This window comes from Nannospalax galili, unplaced genomic scaffold (assembly GCF_000622305.1).
Source record: "Nannospalax galili isolate Female #2095 unplaced genomic scaffold, S.galili_v1.0 scaffold735, whole genome shotgun sequence".
In the NCBI taxonomy this organism is placed as follows: domain Eukaryota; kingdom Metazoa; phylum Chordata; class Mammalia; order Rodentia; family Spalacidae; genus Nannospalax; species Nannospalax galili.
The window spans coordinates 963110-981682 of NW_008337053.1; the positions used below are offsets into that span (position 1 = coordinate 963110).

The 18573-nt window shown below is 40.5% G+C and overlaps 1 protein-coding gene across 4 annotated transcripts in view; it reads left to right on the plus strand.

The window, feature by feature from the left end:
- The window catches only part of Galk2 (galactokinase 2), a 152409-nt gene that overhangs the window by 40515 nt on the left and 93321 nt on the right, over nucleotides 1-18573 (plus strand). For all 4 annotated transcript variants that reach the window (XM_008831791.2, XM_008831793.2, XM_008831794.2 and 1 more), the window contains 2 exons: nucleotides 2175-2265; nucleotides 5098-5244. In XM_008831791.2, coding sequence (XP_008830013.1) covers nucleotides 2175-2265; nucleotides 5098-5244 — 238 coding nt within the window. The remainder of the gene's footprint in view (nucleotides 1-2174; nucleotides 2266-5097; nucleotides 5245-18573) is intronic.

An 18573-nucleotide genomic window follows, 5' to 3' on the forward strand; every position in this document is an offset into this window, starting at 1 on the left:
ATGCTTCTAAAAAATAAATTAAAAAAATATATGTATAAAATAAAAAATACACATAAATAAAAATAATATTTTTTAAAAATTTTTAAAAATTAAAAAAAAGGCCTGTGATGTCTCTTTTGTGGTTGAGGTGGTGTCTGACAGTAGCTTTCAAACATAAAGTAACTCTTTTTCTTCTTGCAGGTAATGCGATGGGGTAATACTAAGATGCAATGTTACCATGCCACATTACAGTTAAACCGGAATAAAGCAACTATTTAACATTAGCTTTTGAGTGGGCCCGAACTCAGAGGGCAGCTTTTCCCCCAGATATCTCTTGGAACTATGTCTGGAGCTGTGTCCTTGAGTCAGGCCTCACCCATAATTTTATTCAAAATGGTTTCTTCCACTTCAGTTGGGGAAGTACAAGCTTGAATCCAGTGTCATCTTATCAGATCATCCTGCCTTTTCATCTCTAGTTCTAGAGTGCCTTATACACACAATGTCAAGCATCCCTTCTCAATCTTTATGTTTTCAAGGAAGATGGGGGCAGTGGTTTGAATGGGAATGTTCCCCATAGGCTTCAAGTATTTGGACATTTTGTCCCACTTGGTGGCCCTGTTTTCGGAGGTTTTAGGAGGTATGGCCTTGCTGGAGGAAACATCACTGGGGGCCAACTTTGGGAGTTCTTACGCCTTGCCAAATTTTCAGTTGCTCTCTGATTCCTGTGCCTGCTTGAAGATGTGATTGCTTGGCTGTCTGCTCTGGCTACTTCTGCCACCATGCCTCCTCCACCATTATGGACTAATCCTTCTGGAATCATAATCCCAATAAAATCTTCCTTCTATAAGTAGCCTTAGTCATGTTGTTTTATCATGACAACAGAGAAGTAGCTAATACAATGTCTCTCCATGCTTTGATATATTAATTTTCAAGCATGCCCGCATTCATCCTCTATCTTGACACTGGGAAATCGAGGTTTTCAGGAAACAATATTAGGTACTCAGGTCATAAGAGCACATGGTTCAGTGAGTTTGCCAGGGTTAATTAAAGTCATTATTCCAGTTTCTGTCCATTTTAGAAAAGTAATTTCTACACTGAGTCTATGTAGATAATCTTGTTTTTCATCACAATTTTACCAAGTTTTTTATTTTTTTATTTTTGAGGCAGGGTCTCCCTGTAGCCCCAACTGGCCTGGAAGTCACTGTAGACCAGGCTGGCCTCAAATTCACAAAGGTCCGCCTGCCTCTGCCTCCCAAGTGCTGGGATTAAAGGCATATGCCACCATGCCCAGCTTTACTCTCTAATTTTAGTATCTGTTGATGATTCTTTTCCGAAACAATTATGGAAATCATGTGTAATAATAACTTTTTAGTTTCCATTATTTCTTTTACATGTGTTAATTGGTATTTTATTTATTATTAGTGTGTATATATGATGTGCATTTGTGGGCATGCATTCTATAGAATGTATGTGGAAGTCAGGTGACAACTTTGTGGAGTGAGTTCTGTCCTGCCACCTTTACGTGGGTTCCAGGGATCAAATTCTGGCTGTTGGGCCTGCGTGACAAGTGCCTTTACCCACTGAACCATCTCATGTAATAATAACTTTTTACTTAGTGTATGAAGTAATTTTCCCTTTTACTTCATTTAGTTAGTCACTTATTAATTTATATCAACATAGACTCATGAGATCTTATTTTTTTTCCCAATAGGCTAGGATCCTGTAGAATAAATTAATTTTGCTTGTTATCTTTTTTTTTAAATCATGCAGATGGTCAGTTTAGATGGGTGACAGAGAGTGTGGGGAAAGATGACTTTGGGTGTACCTGTTTCAACTGGGAAGCTGCCAGCAGCAGGCCCAGAGGGTAAAGCATTTATGTGGTTTACACTGGCTTCAAGGACCAGCATGAAAGAGAAAATGGATGTAGATTATGCTAAACTATATTGTTTCCTGTTTGTTTTAGGAAGTAAAAAGGGTCAATTAGAGGTAGTTTAATCACTAAGGTCACTACAACTACCACTCTTAACTTCTAGCTGCTGGTGATGTTCACTCTTGTGGGAGACTGAGGTCCATGTATTGAAAGTAAATGGAAAAGGAGAGTCAGTCCCACTGCTTTGTCAGAAGAGGGCAGCAGTCAGCCATTAATTTTGCCTTTCAAAGTTTACAGATGGACATTAATGTGTCTTGTTTTTCAGGGACTTCAGCACTAGTGCCAATCACATTTGTATTGACAAAACCAAACCTCTATGGCACCACTATTTCCTATGTGGATTTAAAGGAATTCAGGTAAATTGGTTTATAAGGCACCTACTAGTCATTGAGATTATAATGTATATTATGCCACATTGACTTTATCTTTTTTTTTCCCCCCTCCTTTCAGTACTAACTGATGCTTGTCTTCTGTTCTGCTAACTTATGTTTTAGAGGGTAGGGAGGTTGTGATTGTTCCGGGATGGTATTTACAGAGGGCAGTAGTTGTTTTCATTTGGCTGGCTATTTATCATAAAATACATCTTGAAGATAGATTGTCAAATTATTTACATTTTGTTCTTGGAATATATAGGCATGTTCTGGAATGGAACTTAGAATTGGACAGCCCTGGTTTTAAATGTGGACTTTATCCAGCTGTGTTAATTTCAGCTGAGCCTTAGATTCATTTGTAAAATGATGTCACTGCTATTCTAATGAGGAGTTATTGCAAGAATGATTCAGTATTGGAACACTGCTGGACATTCAGCAATGGCAACTAGTGTTGTTACTGCTTGGCGGGGGCAGCTAAAAGAAAAGGGTGTGGTGAAATGTATTGGTACAAGTAGTTTCCTAGAAACCTTAAAAACCTAATGTGTACAAAACAGGAAAATGAAATATTTCCACTTTCATATTTAAAATGTATAAAGCACAAACAAAATCAGTATTTTCGGTTTTCAGAACCATGTTTCCTTCTTTTGGTGGATAATCTTTAAAGTTAGCACAGTCTATTTGTATGATTCTTGTAGCAAATCATAGGTAAAGGATACTAAGAAGTACATTCTGCGTTTGTGAGTCAAAAGAAAACCCATAAGCAATATTTTTACTTTGTTTTGTTGTTGCTTCTTAGCTTGTGAATGGCCTGGTGGTCCATTCAAAACTGTTATGAATGGTGACCTAGTCACTGTGAATGGTGATCTAGTCACTGCAGAAATGTGTCAGTTATTAGGATATGCGGCCCTGTGCTCCTTTCGTGGAGGTCTGGTCTAGGAGTGCAACATTCATTTCTTCCTTGGGAATGTGTCTTTCTCCCAGACACATGGTAATCACTTCTGGGAAAAATTATTGGCAGGTTTTAAATCTTCACATCATCTGGATTGTCATACACATCAGTGGGAATTACAGTATTTGGAAGCATTTGTCTGGCAAATGCAGTTTGACCTTTCTTGAAACAGCATGCCCTTTTGCACTATATGCTAAAATGAGCTATATGATGCACGTTGTCTTGTATTGCTTTTGAGCCTGTTAGGGCTTAAGGCCTTCCTTTTTGGTTTGACGACTTATGTGCAAAAACATAGGTTTGTACAATGAACTTTTGGCAGAAAAGTAATTTAAATGTTAGCCAGCCCAGAAACCTTCAAATTAAAATACTAGAAATTTCCAGGGGCTAATCTGTTTAATATGAAATTGAACATGCTATCCTTTTGGCATAGAGTTATTGTAGAGTTTGGCACAGTCCATTTATGTTTTTAAAGCTGTTGTTATTTTTTAACTTAAACATTGCGTGATAAGTTTGTAAGTACAATTCACATTCAAGATACTCTGTGGATTAGTTTATAGTTAAATATATAGTCTTCTCCAAGAGTTTTTTTAAACAAGCTGCCTGCTGTGTGAAAGGACATTGACAGCGAAATTTCAGTTTATAATTTGTTTGTATTTCTGGAAGGAAATTTTTAGATGTCTGAAATCAAGGAGAAGTTCATCCAATGGAATCTCTTCTTTTGTGGTGTTTGTGTATTGCCAAGGGAAAAAAAGGACAACAAATTAAGGACAAAGCCAGTCTTTTATTTGCAAAGTTTTGTTATTATTTTGATTATTCTAACTCGTTTATTGAAATTCTCCCTCGAATAATATGTATGATGAAATGTGTAATTAGATAATGCAATAGTTTTTCATACTTTGGTCTTGACTTGTTTAGTTTATGAAGATGATCGTACTTTTCCTTGAGGAGGAGGGAATGTTGGATTTATTTTCAATCCTAAACTACAAAGGTTATAATATGATATCAACCCAAAAGTCCTAGTCTTAGATATTGATTTAAATGTTAGCATTTTCTATTTTAAATTCAGAATATGGTTATTTATTTAGCTTTCCTGTTTGTAGAAAGCTTTCCTACCTTGTTGGGGCCTTCAGTCTTCTTAATAGGTGAATGCTAATTTGACTGTCCTTAAAGTTACCAGATGACTAAATTATACCTATAACCAGTAAACCTCCAAATTTCCTCATATAGCTGATTTACATTAACTCATGGAGACACTGTGCTGCCCTGCCCAGGCTTCACATTGTAGTGAATCCACTGGGACTCAGAGACCTGGGTCTTACTCCCAGCTTGCTCTGTGTGATCTTAAGAAAGTCTTTTAATCTCCTTATGCTCAGGGTTTTCTGTATGTAAAACAGAGTTGGGAAAGTTTGGAATTCGTTTTCTTCAGAGGGCCTGAAGCAAGACACGTGGTGGAAGCCAGGCTTGGAATTAGACTTTCATAGCAGTGTCGGAGGGCTGCTGCACAGAGCTTTAGGCCACTTTTCTGGTATTGTGTAGCTCTTGTCTTGTTTGACATGTTGATTTTAATTGCTTTGTCGTTGTTCTATACTTGTTCAAGTCAATTAATACTCAAGAAAAAGAACATTCAAGGCAATTTTAGGAAATGAATCAGTAGGTTTTTGTTGAAAAAAGTAAAAATCTTCAGATTATCTCACTGTATAGGCAAGAGCCATGTATAGTTTCCACTAAGTCATATTACATAGCTAGTTTCCATAAATGCTTTAAGTCTGTTGATAACCCCCAGCCCTCCAGGGAGTGGAAGGTCTTCCTGCTTCTTGAGTCCAACACTGGAATGACTGTTGCTTTTTTTTTTTTTTTAACATTCTTAGGAGCACTTTGGTATTAGTAAGCTGACTGGAATGAACTGCCTGGTGGATGGAAACATACCCCCAAGTTCTGGCCTGTCAAGCTCCAGTGCTCTGGTCTGTTGTGCTGGCTTAGTGACACTCATCGTGCTGGGAATGAACCTATCCAAGGTAAGCACCTCTGACAGTGAACACCACAAAATCTTCTTATGATCTGATAGTTGGTTTAACAATTGTTTTCGGTTGTCAGTCTACCTGTTGCTATGACAAAATACCTAAGATAAACAACGTAAAGGAGAAAAGATTGACTTTGGCTCAGTTTCAGTGGTTTCAGTCCATGTTTGGCTCCATTGTTATAGGTCGCTGTCAGGGGAGAGCATCATGTCAAAGAGAGCAAGGAGGTCGAGATGGAGCAGGGACGGAGAGATGGAGCAGAGGGCGGGATGGAACAAAGCTGTTCACAGAGAGGGGGGAGGGAGAGACAGAGAGACAGAGTTAGAGACTGGTGGCAAAATAGTGTATTGAAATTCGTGCCCCCAGTGATTCACTTCCTCTTCTAGGTTCCTCCTGTTAATAGCCTATTCAGCTATGAACTCATCAGTGTATGAATCTGTTGATCTGGTTAGCACTTCATGATCCAGTCACCTCTCAGAAATGCCCCCACTGGGGATTAAACCTTCAACACATGAGCCTTTGGGGAAAGACTTCATATCCAAGCCATTATTTGTTATTTTTGAGACAGGGTCTCATGTATTCTAGGCTGTCCTCAAACATTGTAGTCCTCCTCCTATCTCAGTCTCCTAAGTGCAGGAATAAAGGCCTGAGCTACCCTATCCAGCCATTACTGGCTTTGGGGGTCTCTAGAGAAGGTGAAGACATCCATTGTAGGTAGAAAGGCAGAGAAGACTAGGACAGAACACAGGTGAAGAAGAACATCTGGAGAATGTGTGGAAGAGCTGTTTATTGAAGAGACTAAAGAGCAGCCCAGGGAGGCAGAGAAGCAGAAAGGCGAGCAGCAGCCAAGGCGAGGAGATGGCCTGAAGTGAATGGCAGTCAGCTGCTGCCAAGGGGTTAAGAAGGCCTCAGGGGAATGCATGTTACACACCCACAAAAGGGAACCTGTAAGACAGGAATGGGGTGAAGAGTCTATGAGAGGCGGGAACGTGGAAAAGTTTGTCAGGTGAAAACAGTTTGGCAGTGCGTAAGCAAGAGAAAATCTGACATCTAGAGGGAGGTCCAAAGTCAAGGGATTCGTTTCTTTTTTAATGGGAGGATTGATGAAGCTATTTGCTGTATTTTTCTGACCCTGATATGAATATCTAAGGGAAAAGAGAAAGAAGATAAAATAAAAACACTTGAACTTTTAAAATTAAATTTAGGTGTCTCTATTTACAAAATTAAAAAATAGAAAATACATATTTTTAATCTGAACTGATTCCAGTGCTTTTAGCATGAAGGGAATATATATGTCCTGACTTTCCTTGATAGTCTAAGTTGTGCTGTTGGTACTTGCATTTATATTTTCTAGGGAAGCATAATTTTATGGAGAAGTTTGTTTTTGTTGTTGGTTTATTTTCTTGCTGGAGCAAGACAGAATATTGATTGAAAGGAAGTATGTAATTTTCTCAGAGTTTTTAAGTGCCAACTGTGGGGCTGGAGAGATGACTCAGCAGTTAAGAGCACTGACTGCTCTTGCAGAGGACCCAGGTTCGATTGCTAGCACCCACATGGCAGCTAACAATTGTCCAAAACTCCAGTTCCAGGGAATCCAACGCTCTCTTCTAACCTCCTCAGGCATCGCATGACACGGGTATACTTATATGCAGGCAATACACTAATATACATAAAATAAAATATTAAAAAAACTAAGTGCCAACGGTATATGTCACTCTTATAAAATCACAAGCATAAGAATTCAAGGTTCTGTAGACATGTGCTGGTTCAAAATCTTTTTTATTTACATATCAGTTAGTGCCCTGGTAAGAAATGAATGACACACAGGATACAGCTGAAGAGTTTAGTAAAGAGGGTGTTTACAGAGGTACAAAGCTAAGGAGCCACCCAAGAAGAGTTCGTTTAAGAAGCTAGAAGCTCCATGTTAGGAGCTGCAGCTTTGGAGCAGCTTTGCCAGAAATCTAGGAACACAAGGGAATGAAAAGTGACATGGATGGGAATAACACTGAGTGGACATGAATGGAGGAATCGTCCACAGAGGCTACTGGGTGGGCATGAGTGGGGGAATCATCCACAGAGGTTACTGGTTGGACATGAGTGGGGAATCATCCACAGAGGTCACTGGTTGGACATGAGTGGGGGAATCATCCACAGAGGTCATTGGTTAGACATGAATGGAGGAATCGTCCACAGAGGCCACTGAGTAGACATGAATGGGGAGTCAGCCACAGAAGCCACTGGGTAGACATGAATGGGGAGTCATCCACAGAGGCCACTGGGTGGACATGAATGAGGGAGTCATTCACAGAGGCCAGTCTCCTGGGGCAGAGAGAATGGTGGGACTTGGGGCAAACAGGGATTAGCATATATCAGAAGGATACCAGGTCCCACACGAGGTTGATGGCTAAGTATACCCTGTTTAGTTATAATTACTACAAATAGATATGGAAGTTATTAATTTGTTAATGTCTTGAAGTTTTTAGTTAGAAGTTAGTAAGACAAAATGCATAGTCACACACAAAATCTGGGAAGCAGAAGTGCAGTGGTCATGGTAGCGAAGAGAATGGGGTCATAAAATCCTCATGAGACAGAAGAGGGAGTAGACTCTTCTGGTTTCAAGATGTTAGAATAAAGGCACACCCACTCTTTCTTTCCCTGTCCTGCGCTCAATCTTTTTTCAGAAGTCATCCCAAACAGGGAAAATTGAGAAAAGGAAATGCAAGGCTCTCTCTTTGATAAACCAGAGACATAAATAACCTGAAACCACAGAAACAAAGATGGCAAGTAGATGGAAGAACAGTGCATGACTTAGCAGAATGGAGAAAGGTCAAAGCTAAGTACCCATGAAAGGAGACAGACATGGAAGCAAGCTGACTTATCCCAGTTCCAGGAAGGCTTAGGAAGAAAGCAGTGCAGAATGATGCATGAGTTCTTGTCTTTAGGAGGACTAGATAGACCCTCCAAGCCTTGTCTTACCCGGAACCATTGCCCCTACCTGTGCACCTGTCTCTGGAGAAGCACCAGAGGCTTTCTGTACCTAAGGACACCGAATACTAAAAAAGTTAGGGCAGGAAATAGATTTGGTAACTAGGAGATTAAAGGATATTCTGCCTCTGAGCAGTGAAACTTCTAGTTTTCTATTCTCGGTCAGCTCCAGCACATTGGCAGCCTCACCGCCCCACCCCCTTCCCAGGATTGCTGGAGTGTCCTGAGCTGAAAGGGAGCTACCTGAGAGAAAACCTGTAGAGACTTGGTGACCCCTTGCCATAAAAATTCTCCAAAACAACACTGACACGCAGTGTGACCCCCTTACAAGCCATCTCCAAAGCTGTGAATGAGTTTTTCCTGATTCACTCTTAACCAAGATAAAGCATGAACGTGTAATCTGATTCTGGAAGAAAACTTCTAAAATGAAGCAAAGAGAACAATACAGACAACACATAGGACACAGGCAATGCTGCGAACAGAGAAAATAGTATGTCCTCAGCTAAGAAAGTGCTAGGTGCTTCAAAGGAGCCTTTGGCATATTTTTTATTTAATTTTTGTGTAGTTCATAAAAAACATCCTAATCATCTTTATACCTTCTCCCCCATCTACACCCTCCCATAACTCCCTCCCCTTACTGGACTTCATATATTCTGTCGTTTATGTTATGGCCTATTGAGTCAAGGTAGTGTACCCGGACATCCCCCAATGCAAGTTCATCCACTGGGGTCTAGTCAGCCTATCTAGAGTTGCTCCTTTAAAAAAGATCAGCTTCTCTCACCCAGCAGTGATCACCTGCCAATAGTTTTTTGGCTAAGGTTGGGGCATACTACCCATTTCCCCAGTTCTATGCTGGGTTTTTGTCTGCTTGAGTTTGCATGGGTCTTGTGCATGCTGACACCATTGACGTAGGTTCATATGAGCAAGGTCCCAGGAGCCTGTAAGACTATTTCCATATCATCATGCACCAACTCCCCTGGCTTTTACAATCTTTCTGCCCCCTCTTCCGAAATGGTCCCTGAGTCCTGGGTGGGTGAAGTTAGATATAGGAGTCCTGTCCAAGGACCCACACTCTGCAGACTCTTATTCTCTACACTTTGGCCGTTTGTGGCTTTTTCTTTTCATTGCCTTCTGTTGCATGAGGGAGCTTTGTTGATGAGAGTTAAGAGATGCATTAGTATTCTCCTTACCCTTTGTTCCACCATGTTCTGTGAGCCTTAGGTGTAGAGGTTCCATTGTAGATTATCTCTTAGGGTTGCACATTTTACAGAAACTTATCTCTGTGTGTGACAAGTTGTGGAACTCTGTAATAGACTTGTTTGTTGCAAAAGAAGCTTCTTTGATGAGTGGTGCCTGGGATACTTGTCTGTAAATTTAAGGATCCATATTTAGCATATAGTAAGAAATAGATTTGTCTAGGGATGTGACAGCCTTAGGGAGAGATCTATGACCTCTCCAGCAATGTGTATTTGGCTATGTTTACAGTACCAGACATGAGTTTCCTCCCATTGAGTGGACTTTAAGTCCAATTAGGCGGCTGATTACCCCCAAGAAAACAGTGCCACTACTGCCTCAAGGTAGTTGGCTGTGCCAGTCATTGTTGTGGTTATTAGATCTTAAAGTTGGGGTTGGACCATTGATTGATGTTCTCCCTTAGCAGCTTTTATAGTGTCCTCCAAAACTATCAAACCTAGCCTTCAGGGAGGTGGCTTCCAGGTCACTTCCAGCTCCATTGCTCCCAAGTCCTATGTCCGAAGTATGACCTGTCTTCAGCAATAGGGTCTTACTTTCAGGTTCTGAGAGGTCAGTCAAGAGCTGTGGCAATAGCCTATGTAATTGTGGGAGTCTCTTGGACTACACGGGCCAGCAACTCAAAAGGAGGTTTCTCCTATCTAGTGCTGTTTCTTGAGAACTTTAAAGAGCAGGCAACAAGAATTTTCAGATATTAAATATATGTTAGGCAAAGTAGAAAATCTGGGAAGAGGATTGGAAGATCTACCTGGTAATGTAGAGGAAAAATGAATGGACAGGAAGTGAGAGAGGAATAAGAAAATTTATGAATCAATTTCAGAAAATTTCCAACTATTTAGAAGAAACAGTGAAAACAATTATTAGAAATAAAAATAGTATTTCTCCAAACTGACAATGCAAAATCTCAAACAAAAGATCTCGCTGGAGCCAGAGAGACAGCTCAGCAGGTAAATGCACTTGCTGTTAAGGCTGCTGACCTGAATGTCAGAGTTCAGTGCTGACATTCACATGGTAGAAGGAGAGCGCCAACTCTGAAAGTTGATCTCTGTCACATGGATACATGTGTGGCACGTGTGCGCACACACACACATGCACGCACACACACACACACGCACACTAAATAAAATGTAATTAAAACATTTAAAAAAGGTTCACTGGTGTTTTCATAGTAAACAAAGAAGGCCAGAACAAGCATACCATCTGGAAATTTTAAAACTTAGGAGTTAATGGAAAAGATTGAGAAGGCAAAACAGTAAAAAGAAAAAGCAGAGTTAAAGAATCAGGAACGAAAATTAACTTCTCAAAACTAGCATTGGAAGATAGCAGGTAGAGTAATGTTTCTAAGATATCAGTGAATTTTAACTCAGGCTCCTGTTTAAGTGAATCAATCAACGGTGAGAACAGAATAAAACACTTTCCTCCTATAAAGTCTGAGTTGAGGGGATAGTTTACCCCACACTGTAGAGCAGAGGAGTCCCAGCACTCACAACCACCCAGCAGACTGACATGGCACATATAAGATAAAAGAGGGAGGGGAAGAGCTGGAACATATAAACCCTATCAATTAAAAATGTAATATTTAACTATAAGGACAAAGAGATTTTATAGAGCCCTTGTTAGCATTAGGCAATTACTCAATACAAGAAAACCAAAACCTAAACAAGAAAGATTTTTTTTAAGTATTTGGTGTATACTCAATACTCAGTAACTGACACAGAATAAAGTTTTCATCAGAATTTTTGGCATAATATTTTATTGGGAAAGATGGGAAGGGTAGGGAAAAGGTTGCTGAAAGGGAGGCCAAATCCTCGTTATATGTGCTAGGAAGCAATAGTTAAGTTTAAGATGAACAACCAGGCTTTACTCAGAAAGGATTCTCCTCTGCATATAGAGAGGGTGAAAGCTGGAGGCTTTTGTTGTGCTAAGCCTTTGTATTCCATTTGTTCCTTTAGACTGTGTAGGAAGGAAAAATGAATAGCACAGGGAGGAGAGGCCATGGATGACCTGAATGACCATGACCAGCAGAGCTGGAAGTCAGGATGTAAGAGGGGATTCAGTGAATGAAGGCTAGAGGCTGAGAACAGAGAGCTTGAGCAACCTGGGGAGGAGCATGGGGAGGGGCTTTAGATGGAAAGATCTAAGACAACACAGGTGTCTTCCATTGATGACAGACCTGCCCAAGGCATTAAGCTGGGGCTTATTTCTTATCATTTTAAATAGGAAAGAGTATAATGTCTTATTCAAAACCTCTAATTTCCAACAATGCTACAAAACAGTAACACTTAAAAATATTTATTTATTTATTTGTCTTTTTGAAGCAGGGTCTCCCTGTAGCCCCAGCTGTCCTGGAACTCACTATGTAGACTAGGCTGGCCTTCAACTCACAGAGATCCGCCTGCCTCTGCCTCCCAAGTGCTAGGACTACGCGTGCACTGGTTTATTTGTTTTTATTGCATGTGTGTAAATAAGTGTTATTTATGTTTGCATGTATGTAAGCGCACCCATGTCCTGCAATACCTGGGAGGACAGAAGAGGCCATCACATCCGTGGGAAATAGAGTTATAGTCGTTTGTTAGCTGGCTGTCATCTGAGTGCTGGGATTTGAACCCGGGTCCTCTGCAAGAGCAGCCAGTGCTCTTAACCACTGAGCCATCTCTCCAGCCCCCAAAACAGTAAAATTTTATCTGTATAAGTACTACCACAGAAATAGTAGAAAAATCACACCAGTTTTCTTGAACATCAAATAATTAATAAGGTTGTTAGCCAGCAGCTACTTTGCATAGTAACATCTGTGTTTCTTCTCTGTTGACCTGGTCTCTGGACCTTGTACAATATTTGTTCACAGTGCTATATTGAGACTTTAGGATATTAATATATGCTTTCCCTACTCTAAAAAGTGTATTCGTTACATCTTTAAAAAATGTATTCATCCTCATTCATCAGAGAAATGCCAATCATACTGCACATGTGGATGAGGATAAGGGAAAAGAAGAGCCCTTTATATGCTGTTGGTGGGAATGTAAATGAGTGTATAGCTGTGGAAATCAGTATGGAGGTTCCTCAAAAAGCTAAAAATTGAACTATTGTATGATCTAGCTAAACAACTCCTGAAGGAATTCAAGTCAACTTACAGTAAGAGACACCTGCACATCCATGTTTACTACAGCTCTATTCATAATGGTCAAATGCAGTATCAGCCTAGGTGTTCATCAGCAGATGAATGGATAAAGAAAACCATGGCAAGCTAGGCATCCTGATGCACACCTTTAATCCTAGCACTTGGGAGGTGGAGGTGGAGGTGGAGGTGGAGGCAGAGGCAGAGGCAGAGGCAGGTGGATCTTTGAGAGACCGAGGCCAGCCTGATCTATGTATCAAGTTCCAGACCACCTGTGACTACAGGGAGACCCTGTCTTAAGAAAACCCCAAAACAACAGCAGCACCAAGAAAGAAAGAAAACACGGCACATACACACAATGGAGTATTATTCAGCCATTGAGAAGAACAAAATTTTGCCATTTGTAGGAAAATGGATGGAGTTGGAGATTATCATGTTAGCAAATAAACTAGTTCCAGAAATATCATGTTTTCTCTCAAACAGATTCTAGACTTTAAAAATAAAAGACTTAAAATCAGAGATGAGACTATCAGGGAATGGAAGGGGACCAGCAGGAAGCTGGAGGAGGAACAGGGGAGGGTGGCTGTGAAAGTACGTGATGTACATGATTGAGAATGTCACAGCAGACCCATTACTTTGAACAATGGCTATTTGATTTTTTTAAAAAAAGATCATACAGTCTGAAAAATGAAGAAAATGTGGCATAAATACATAGTTGTACTCATCTGTCTTGATTGATTTTTGAGTGTACAAACAGCCTTAGTTGTGGCATGTGAAAATGCAAGGTGGTGTGTTGACAGGTACGAGCCTTCTATGAGGCTTGAGTATCAAACATTAAGTGTTCTGTCAGGAAAAAGTTAGCTGCTGAGGTGCTGTGTGTGGTATGCCTGCATTTTGTTATTTCATGATGTAGCTTGCATTAGCATTACTGTGTTCAAATTTTATCTATTCTTGGAGGCCACACCAAGTGTCCCAAAAGGTTGGTGGATTTGGCTTGTTGGCCTGGGACCCTGTCACAGCCAGCTACTAGCTCTGGACAGCAAAGTATATTAGTCTTCTACTCACAAATTCCTTCCTCTTCTGCAGTGGGATAGGGTGTACACTCTGAATTTATGAGATGGTGATCCAAGAAAATGATGTACAGAAGTCCCACCATGAAGGATCTGGGAGTAGATAAAGCTGTGGGCGGGGGGTGCTGCACCCCCAGACCAAAGCCTAAGGAACAGAGACTCTCCTTGTCTAACTCATGAAGGTTGATGTGTCCAGCAGGGAACAGTGGGTATAGGGGGCTTTCTTTGTGTGGATATCTTTGGCATTTTGTCAAAAACAATTCTAAGTAACCCAGAAGACAGATTGGGCATAAAAACCTTCCCTGCTGGAGGCTGTAGTCCATGGAGGAAAAAGGGAGGGTTATGGTTGGTATTAAGAATCCTGTCTGTTGATGGAGAAACACAGAGAAGAGGAACCACACTAGATTTGGGAGGGGTGCTTCCAGAGAAGACACATTCTTCAGGCAGAGTATAAATTTAATACCCTCAGGCCTGGAGATAGTGACACAGAGTCATTTATTCAACACTACTGTATCCCAGGCTGTGTTGTGGATATGTGAAATACAACTGTAAACAAATCAAGGAAATCCACAACAGGTGGGCCCTGGGTAATGCGTAAATACAGATAAAACACATAATATCAGGGAATGCTGTGAAGAAGCACCAGCTCCATCACTAGGGGTAGCTGCTGTTTCAGCTACGGAGGATTTGAAGGGAGGCTTGAGGGAGTGACAGAGGCTCCATCACTAGGGGTGGCTGCTGTTTCACTAGGGGTAGCTGCTGTTTCACTAGGGGTAGCTGCTGTTTCAGCTACGGAGGATTTGAAGGGAGGCTTGAGGGAGTGACAGAAGCAGGTAGGAAAGGTGCCCAGGCCTACAGTACAAGCAGGTTTGTCCTGTTGCAGGATAGTGAGGCCCTTGCACAAGGGGCCGAGTGGTGGGAGGTAAGTTGAGAGGTGGTCAGGTGTAGAGCTGTCTCCGACTTTCCTCTTGAGTGTAATAGGCCTGTGAAGGGCCCTGAGCTACAGACAGCAAGATGTGCTTGCCTTGCTTGCTTTTAGGAGTGCCCATGGTTTGCATCCCACACTAGCAGGGGAGAAGACTGAAAGAAAAGTGATGAATGCTCTTGTGGAACTTAAATGCATGTAGTAGACTAGGAGCAGGCTTACTGACCAAACGGCAATCTTCTTTCAGGTGTCAAGTATTTTATAGGTAAGTAGGGTATTTGGTGCAAATCATGGTTCCTTGGTTTAAAAAAAAAAAAAAGACAACGAAGAGGTTTCCAAATAAATGGTGAATTCTGGGAGCATTTGAAAGGCTCTGTCTTAACACCAAGAACCAAAGGGGTCCAAGGGTGTTTTAAGCAGAGGGAGCCCACACCTGTGTTAAAACAGTCCTTTGGGACAGACCTTTAAATACCTGTCAGCTGAGGCCTACACATATTTATGCAGTCTCATGAAAATTCTTTTTGAAAACTTAATTGACTATAGGGATGTTTTCTTGTTTCTTAAGTCCCTGAACAGATTTAGTTAACTTAATTTCAGGAGTGGCTTAGCTGTGTGGGCCTGGAGTGGCACTCTCTTCAGAGGACCGTTTCTCAAGTCTGAAACCCATACTGTGTGGGGCACTCTAAGGTTCTGAGGGAGTGCCATGTTCAAAGTTCTGTACCAGATGTGTCCACATCTCCACTTTCTTGGGCTTATAAGACCCATTTCCATGAGAATATTTTTCTTTGCATATAGCTACATTTAAGGGAACTATTTCTTGGCTTTCAAAATGAGACCTTGGGCTTAAAAAGTCTATGTTATAAAATGAAAAGAATCTGGCAATTATACAAAGGTTTAAGTGCAATTTGGATGTTTTAATAGCAGTTTGCTACATGGTATAAGGAAAACCAAAAGCAGTTTGCACCATCACTAATTATAATTCATACAAGGAAGGTGCTGCAGTTTGCTTAGTATAACACAAACCTCATTCACATAATAGTTAAAGGATAGTTGAAACATTATAGCCAGATGTTGACTGCTAATGCACTGCAGCAGCTGGCCTCTAAGAGAACAATCTTTGAAAAAGATCTCTTAATTAAGTGTTGAACGTGGACTAAAGCCATGTGCTCACTGTACAAAATCTAGGAAGCTTAGTGGTAGTGATGGGTGGCCTGGATTTAAGTAAGTTGGAAATTTTAAGTTAATAATATGAATTCAAAACCATTCACATAGTTTTAATCAATAAAATAACCCCTTTAGTTTTGAGGGATAGCGTTTGTTTCTCTGGCTCCATTCTTTTCTGATAGGACGGTTGGATGCCGAATCATTTATTTAATGATTTGGAGTGATTTGGGTTCTCCTGGGGGATGTGACTAAGGCATGCAATTGCAGATTAGAAGCTGGCACTGTAGAGATTGTTTAGGGCACCACCCCCTCCTCGTTTCCTTCCCTACATGTTTACCTTTAGCGTAATTGAAGACAAAGCAGAATAATTAAGAAATAATCGATGTTTTAATGTATGGTCACTATTTCCAAGTGGCCTGAGATGACTACTGCTGCACGTTCATCTGTGTGCGTGGCTGTGTTTCAAACTGTGGCCAGGATGGTAGGTTACTACGTTTTGAGACCTCCAAACTTCGATTTATACTGAGCAATCAGTTAAATATTATCCAGTTTTTAAAGACTTAACTGGAACTATACAGGTGATAGATATTAAGTATATCACACATGTGCATAACCGTTATCAGCTACCTTTGTTTTATACGTGGAAAATACTGAAAGGATGAACATACACAGATAACAGTCCCCCTGCCAAATTCAGAAGTGCTTGTCACCTGTTACCATGTGTAAAGAGCACACGAGCTGCTGTCTAGACCTTGTCCTGCCTTGTGGCCAATCTCATCTGTAGTTTGTGAGGACCTCCCTGTGCCTTGGCTTCTGCTTTTAAAACAAAAATGATGTTATCTCTTCAACTTCGTAGGGTAAGTTGGTTAGGTTGGTTCATGCTTCCAGTTCACTGGTCTGTCCCATGGATCTTCAAGAAGTTTAGGAAACAATTTAGCAAGGAAACAGGTAAGGTTGGAAAATAAATGAGCAGTTAGGGCAATTTCTGTAACTGTCGTCTCCTTAAGTGTGCTGGTTCTGGGAAGAATAAGGAGAAAGAAGGAAGTGGCTCACACAGGAAAGTGTAGCAACTGAAACCGTTTAAGTACACAGAGCAGTTGTGGAGACAAAGGTTTGGAAGTTATCACTGAAAAATTTTCTTCCCTTTATTCTTAGCATTCTTAGGTGTTTTCAACACACTATCTCTAATCTGTTAATAGTGTTAGTTTTTCAGAGGAAATACTGAGGCTAGAGAATTTATATGTAACAGGTCACTTAGAGTTGATGGGATTCCAGTGCAGATGTGATTGATCCAAAAGGAGATGTTTTTACACCCAGCCACTATGACTTATCTATCACGTAACTAGTGTCTCAGACCCAGCCACTCCTTGAAGATGAGGCCCAGTTCTTATGGTCTGTAATCCAGCCAATGTCCTAAAAACAATGACAATGAACTATAAATTTTCACATGCTTAATGTGACTTGATTTTTTTTTTAGACAACAGATTTTATGCTGCTTATGAAAGTAATACTATTTCCTGAAATTTTGCAATGTCTTGATCCTGCTGGTGACAAAATTATTCCGTTTGTTATAAATTATTGAGCTTTGTTTTTGTAATTTATACATTTTTCTGAGGTGTCTTTTACTCTAGTAAGAGAAACAATAGAAAGACTTCTTTCAACTCTAGAACCAACTACTTTTTTTCGCTTTCTCTCATAGCCCATCCACAGGATTTTATGCATTCTGCCATATATTAAGGCCAATTGAGCCTGGGTTTGCATACCCAGATGTCCCTCTCTGTGAGTTCATCCACTGGAACTTGGTCAACCCATCTAGCGTAACTACGTTGAAGAAGATAGCGTCTCTCTCACCCAGCAGTAATCAGCTGCCAATAGTTCCTCAGCTAAAGTTGAAGTGTCCTGCCCATTTTCCCAGCTCTATGCTGGTTTTTGTCTAATTGAGTTGCTTGGGTCTTGTGCACACTGTCACCATTGCTGTAAGTTCATATGAGTAAGTTCTCAGGAGCCTGGAGGACTGACTCTGTTTCCTCATTGTCATACACATTCCTGGCTCTTACAATATTTCCACCCCCTCTTCCACAATGGTTCCTGAGCCCTGGTTGGGTGAGGTTTAATAAGAATCCTATCTAGGGATACATATTCTGCAGTCTCTTATAGAATCAACTACTTTTAAGTGTTTTCAAATAAATCTTCCCAGAAATCCCTATCCAACGAAACATAAACATATATTCCCCGTTTTTTTGGTGACAAACGCCGGAAAATATTATGTTTATAAAATGTTTTCCCCCAATTTACCCAATTTGCTTTTTCACTTATAAATGGAGCAAGCATTCCATGTCACCACATGTATGCATACCAAGCCTTCTATAATGAATTTCATTTTCTAATACATAGTCATGGTATAACTCATTGGGTCCTGTTACATTTCATTTGTTTCCAGGGTTCTGCATCACATTAGTTTTAACACCTAATATTCTTTCTTTCTATGGATGTACTTTATTTACCTGGTGGAAGTATAGATTGTTTCTAATTTTCTGCCGTTTATAAAAAGCCTCTGATTAATGTTCCTGAATACAATTATTTTCACACGCGTTTGGCTAGCTCTTCTGGTACAAATCCCAGGATATAAAGTTACTGGATTAAAGGATATTCTCATTTTAAATTTTGAAAGGCATTGCCAAGTTGCTGTCTAGAGAAAGTTTGACAGCTGACATGGAGCAAGAGTGTGTGAGTGGATGCATGTCCCCCACACCTACTGTTCATTTTAAATGTTTTCCCTTCTGGTAGATGCTGTGGGTGTAAACGCTTTTTCCTTT